The sequence below is a fragment of the Fusarium musae genome, chromosome 4 (assembly GCF_019915245.1).
Source record: "Fusarium musae strain F31 chromosome 4, whole genome shotgun sequence".
Lineage (NCBI taxonomy): Eukaryota > Fungi > Ascomycota > Sordariomycetes > Hypocreales > Nectriaceae > Fusarium > Fusarium musae.
Window position 1 is genome coordinate 449,331 of NC_058390.1, and position 4,834 is coordinate 454,164.

At 48.2% G+C, this 4,834-nt stretch overlaps 1 protein-coding gene across 1 annotated transcript; it reads left to right on the forward strand.

Moving 5' to 3' along the window:
- Positions 1 to 463: 463 nt before the first annotated feature.
- On the forward strand, positions 464 to 1,356 carry J7337_005088 (uncharacterized protein; the record flags this gene model as incomplete). The annotated part of the gene is made up of 2 exons (XM_044822771.1): positions 464 to 656; positions 710 to 1,356. The coding sequence occupies 2 exons, from the start codon at positions 464 to 466 to the stop codon at positions 1,354 to 1,356; spliced, it is 840 nt and encodes a 279-aa protein (XP_044681262.1).
- Positions 1,357 to 4,834: the final 3,478 nt, after the last annotated feature.

Here is a 4,834-nt window from a genome sequence, read left to right on the forward strand (position 1 = left end):
GATAAGGCTGTGTGACCTTGACTTATAAAAATAACAATTCTTCATAGGTATATATAATTCGACATACTCCGTATCCACTCATACAAAACCCATTAACAATATTTTGCCCAGACTAGTCCACGTACGCATTGTCTGTGCACTATTCTTGGCGAGGCAATTCAGAGCCGAAATTGCCGGATCCCAATCTCTTTTCTTTTCTTTTCCTCTCTCAGCCCAGACGATTTTCGCTCCGAATAATAGTGGGCCCACCCCAGCACGTCATCCCGATTAAAGGAGTGACTCTTTTTTCTTCTTCTCTCCCTTTGAAATAACTTTTCGAGGCGTCGACTACGAATACTTTCACTTTTTCAAAGACGTCATCACTCTCACGACCGTTGGATTGTAACGAAACTCGGTATCGACGTTAAAAACGACTTTTTCAAGAGGGAATACGTTTCGGCAATACTTCCGAATCTCGGTCAATATGCCCGACTCTGGTAGCGATAACCCCGAAGCTGGGCCAAAGGGAGAGACAAAGAGCCCTGTGGTCAGCAGATTCACGACAGAGATTGATACGCGATGGGGTGATATTCTGCTTCTCATTTGCTTCTTCGTGGCTGGTCTCGTTGACAGCGCTGCATTCAACATGTACGGCTGTTTCGTCAGTATGCAAACAGGTCAGTTCATGTCTCTCAATTCACATCTCAAACTTCAAACTCACATCCTACAGGAAACACAATCTTTGTTGGTCTAGGCGTCAGTCATCAACCCGAAAACCTTCCTGGGAAAGCATGGTCTCGCTGTTTTCTCGCCATTGTCTGCTTTGCCCTTGGAGCTCTGTTCTTCTCCAGCTTCCATCGATTTTTCGGACCTCAGAAGCGTTGGGTCCTTATCACGTCATTCCTCATCCAGGCTCTTCTCACTGGTCTTGTCGCTATCCTCGCTACGACCGGCGCAGTCTACAACCACCCCCACGGTCGGGAAACAGTGCACGAGAATGGCTGGATTATCGAGAGAGTTCAGGACTCATTCCCAGCAACTGACTACGCTGCCATTATCATCCTCGCTTTCCAGAGTGCAGGCCAGATTGTCGCCAGCCGTGTCCTCAAGTACAACGCCATGCCTACAATCGTCCTGACAAGTTTGTACTGCGACATGATGAGCGACGCAAAGCTCTTCACTGCACCTATCAATGACAATGCCGATCGAAACCGAAGGGCTACTGGAGCTGTACTTCTCTTCGCCGGCGCTGTTTCTGGTGGTTTCTTGTCAAAGTCTTGGGTTGGATTCGCTGGAGCTCTTTGGATCGCTGCGTTCCTCAAGCTGTGCATCACTTTCGCATGGATCCTCTGGAAGCCAAAGTCCTCCAACAAATAGGCGAATGTAATCCAAAATGGTTGAAAAAGGTCGAATTATGGTATGCCCTGTGGCGCGTTTAGATGTTAGCGTTGATACCCAATATCTAGATGTATTAGATGGTTAGAGGTTTATAGAATTGAATAGAATAGTAATTAATTGGAGAATTTGATATCTTTTCTCAGAAACCGATCCTGGCGCTGTAACTCTAAATCACTCTGCACTATTGTTGTCCTGCTGGCTATTTATATCTCCCCCCGTCAAGGCCTGGTGTATTTATGAAACTCCGCATTCTTTTGCTATGTGAACGACGTTCAGACACTTGATGCAATGGCCGAGAGGCGTCGAAGCCAGTATGATTTCGCCGAACTGTAGAGGCCTTCGGCTAACTTCTCATCAGCGCGGCAGGACCAAGCAGCCTGGCCTTGGCTTGCATTATCAAGAAAAACGATAATATTGACGACTTGTCATCAGAACATACCATACCAGCATGCAACCTATGTTGCCGATAGGCTATAGCGATGGAGTGAGGCTGCATCCATATGTCAGTAGACAGCAGGCAGCTATGGGGGCGTTCAAGACTACTATCAGTATCAATCGGGAAAGACTGCATTGTTCGTCTTGGTTAACCGAGTGAGGCCTCATTCTTTAGAAGCGATGCTGACATGGTGTCCTACGTCTCAAGTGAGGCAAGCCCACTTAGCTAATGAGTTTCTCTCCCCAAATCTGTAGGATTCTCAGCTCATGACCAAACAAGCAGCTTAATAACGTTTCTCCAACCTCTCAGTTATCAATCTGCATTTTCAGGCTGTCAAGCGGCACAGCAGCAATCCTGACGCGATCACGTCTCACGCGGACAGCAATTCGACCTGTAGGATTCCGCCTTGCTTACCTATAAACATGGATTATTTGTCGTAAGGGAACAACAGCCAATGAGAACGACTATGTCTAACGAGGCTCTGGAGATCGTCAGCAGTAAGCGTGATATGATAAAACCTTCCTAATATGGAATACGGTGAAAAGTCAGCTCTTCGCTTTTGTTCCGGAAGAATTATTCCGAAACAGTGACCGTGAGCAGTCAGATTCGCGACTTCTGGTGTGACGGTTGTACTGCATTGCACTTTGGACGTCCTTTTCAAACCCCTTGTTTCTTGAGTCTGCAGTTCAAGCAACACGTTGGTCAGACCCAATCAGGTCACGGCGTGATACCGTGCATGCGAGAGAGTCATCAGGTCTGACTTCGTCTGCAATACGCGACCGCCGTTGCGACATAGATAACTAGGCTCAGTTCCTCGCAATTACCCATCTCGATTGTTGCTTCTCACAATTCAAGCTTTTCAGAGCGACACCGATGATAATCCACTTCTCGGAGATATAGCCAATAGTTGAATCTGCCTGCCTATTGCCTGTTACTTCAACCTGTGCGGCTGCAATTTCTCCCCCTCCTATCAGCCAGCCCTTGGCCTTTCAAACAGACTTCACCAAAAACTCACAATGTGCGTCTGGATCATGAACACAAACCACTTTCTATGTGGCCACTCAACCCTGACCCGCGCGTTCTCGATGAAGACCGGGTGCTGGTTCACCTGTAACGTCATTACCGCCGAGGTTGTAGGCCAGGGCGTTCACAACTGGTCGAAGCCTTGTACTTCCTGCATCTCAGCTGGGACTTATTGGAAGAGGGGAACTAGATGGTACCATAGAGCCTGATTTGGCAAGCCAAGAAGGCGTTGTGGAGATGTCTGTCTTCAAGTAAATGGGGGAATGGCGTTGACCATGGTCGCGAGAAAGACTGAATTGTCGTGCAGTCATCTCGCGGCAGCCTTGGGGGTTTCTTTAGGCAGAGCGCGTCTTGGGTGCGGAAGCTCAAGCTAAACGATAAGCTTGCGTGTCAACGAAGGTACGATATAAAGGAGGTGCATGTGTTGGAGTATTGAGGAATCCATGTGTTATCGGAAAACATGTTTAGTGAATGGTTCTAACTGAATACCTTGATGGATTCTTGTACATAGCTTCTGAAGTTTATTTAACGAGGGGTATCGTTATGATCTAAGTATATCATCAGTGCTCCCATTATGGCGTGATGGCTCCTTATCCGAGTCCCCAAAACCAGTCGCATCAACCGAAGGTTCCTTTCTAAAACTCCTGTGATGGGGGTCGTCATGCTCTAGACTATTCAGCTGATAGCTGTGCGAGGGTCTGCCCCTCCAGTTCCCACTGGATTTGGATTGATCCCCTCCTTGCTGCTTCGACTTGGCTGTGAGACCGAGAAAAGTCAAGACTCTGGGAAGGTATGTTCTCAGAAACGGCTTCAGCCGCATGAGGTTGTTGCATACAATGCCCATGTTGAGTTCGACCAAGGACCATACACCAGCTTCGGCTTGTTTCCGGGTGAAGTCGGGATTGGTGGCCATGATGGGAACGTAAGGAGCTCGGACGATGGACGCGATCAGAACACTACGGCGGCGGTTAGTATTTCCCTGTATCGTAGCCAAAAGTAGATAAGTACGCAGATCCAACGGACAGAATGCAACCAACAACAACCTTTTGTCGAAATGGTATCTGGAGATTATGTAACGTAGGAAGCGGGAGAATGATGATGGACAAATCGGTCGCGATGTTCAGGACGACTTGGGAGATGGCGAGATTGTTCAAGCAGACACCCGATCCGACATCCTTCGGATTACAAGGCCCCGAAAGCAAGACGGTGAAGGTAACAGTATAGATCAACAACGCAATGGCAATGACGTAGACAGATATCTGATAGCCTCTTGCTGGGCTGATGCGGTAAAGGACAGACAGGATCGAGAGCTTCGTTAGGGTCGGGCTGCACATGTACGTTAAGGTAGTCGGAGAGAGATACTATCATTGTCAGCGATTAACGGCTTCACCCAAAAGATCAGTTATGTGCCTTGTTATACTGAACCATATCCGCAAGAGAGACATCCCAAGCATGCGATCCCCATCCATACTTCATCATGAAGCAGACAGAGATGAAGTAGCCCAACGCCGTTCCCCATGCGAGCGTGATGAGCACGACATCAAGTTCCCATTCCTTAACGACCAGCGCGCTTGTAGCATATCGAAGAACGAGAGAGGTGGTTGCGAGAAAGTAGGTGACTGCAAAGACCGTGATTGTCGCGAGTTGCACGTCGGAGAGCGGCCTGTCGAAATTGGACTCCTGGCCAACTGGCGGCGGCACAACAGACGTGTTGTAGATGTTAACCCCATGGCTGATAGTTGACATGATGATGCCAAAGACTTCAACTCAAGGCACAATGGATTGGAGACGTGGGAGGGAAGGGACAATAAAGCTGACTGAAGTCTTTCACTCAGCTGGACTAAATGTTGCGTTGTAAGGATTTTTCGTAAAGCCGAGCACATACGAGGGTTCAATTCCCCAAGCCCCTGGGACGCAAGGTCGTTAGTGCCAAGCCGCCACCAATCAGGCGGCAATTTCTTGAGGATATATCGGCATTAGAATGGAAATGTTCATGAT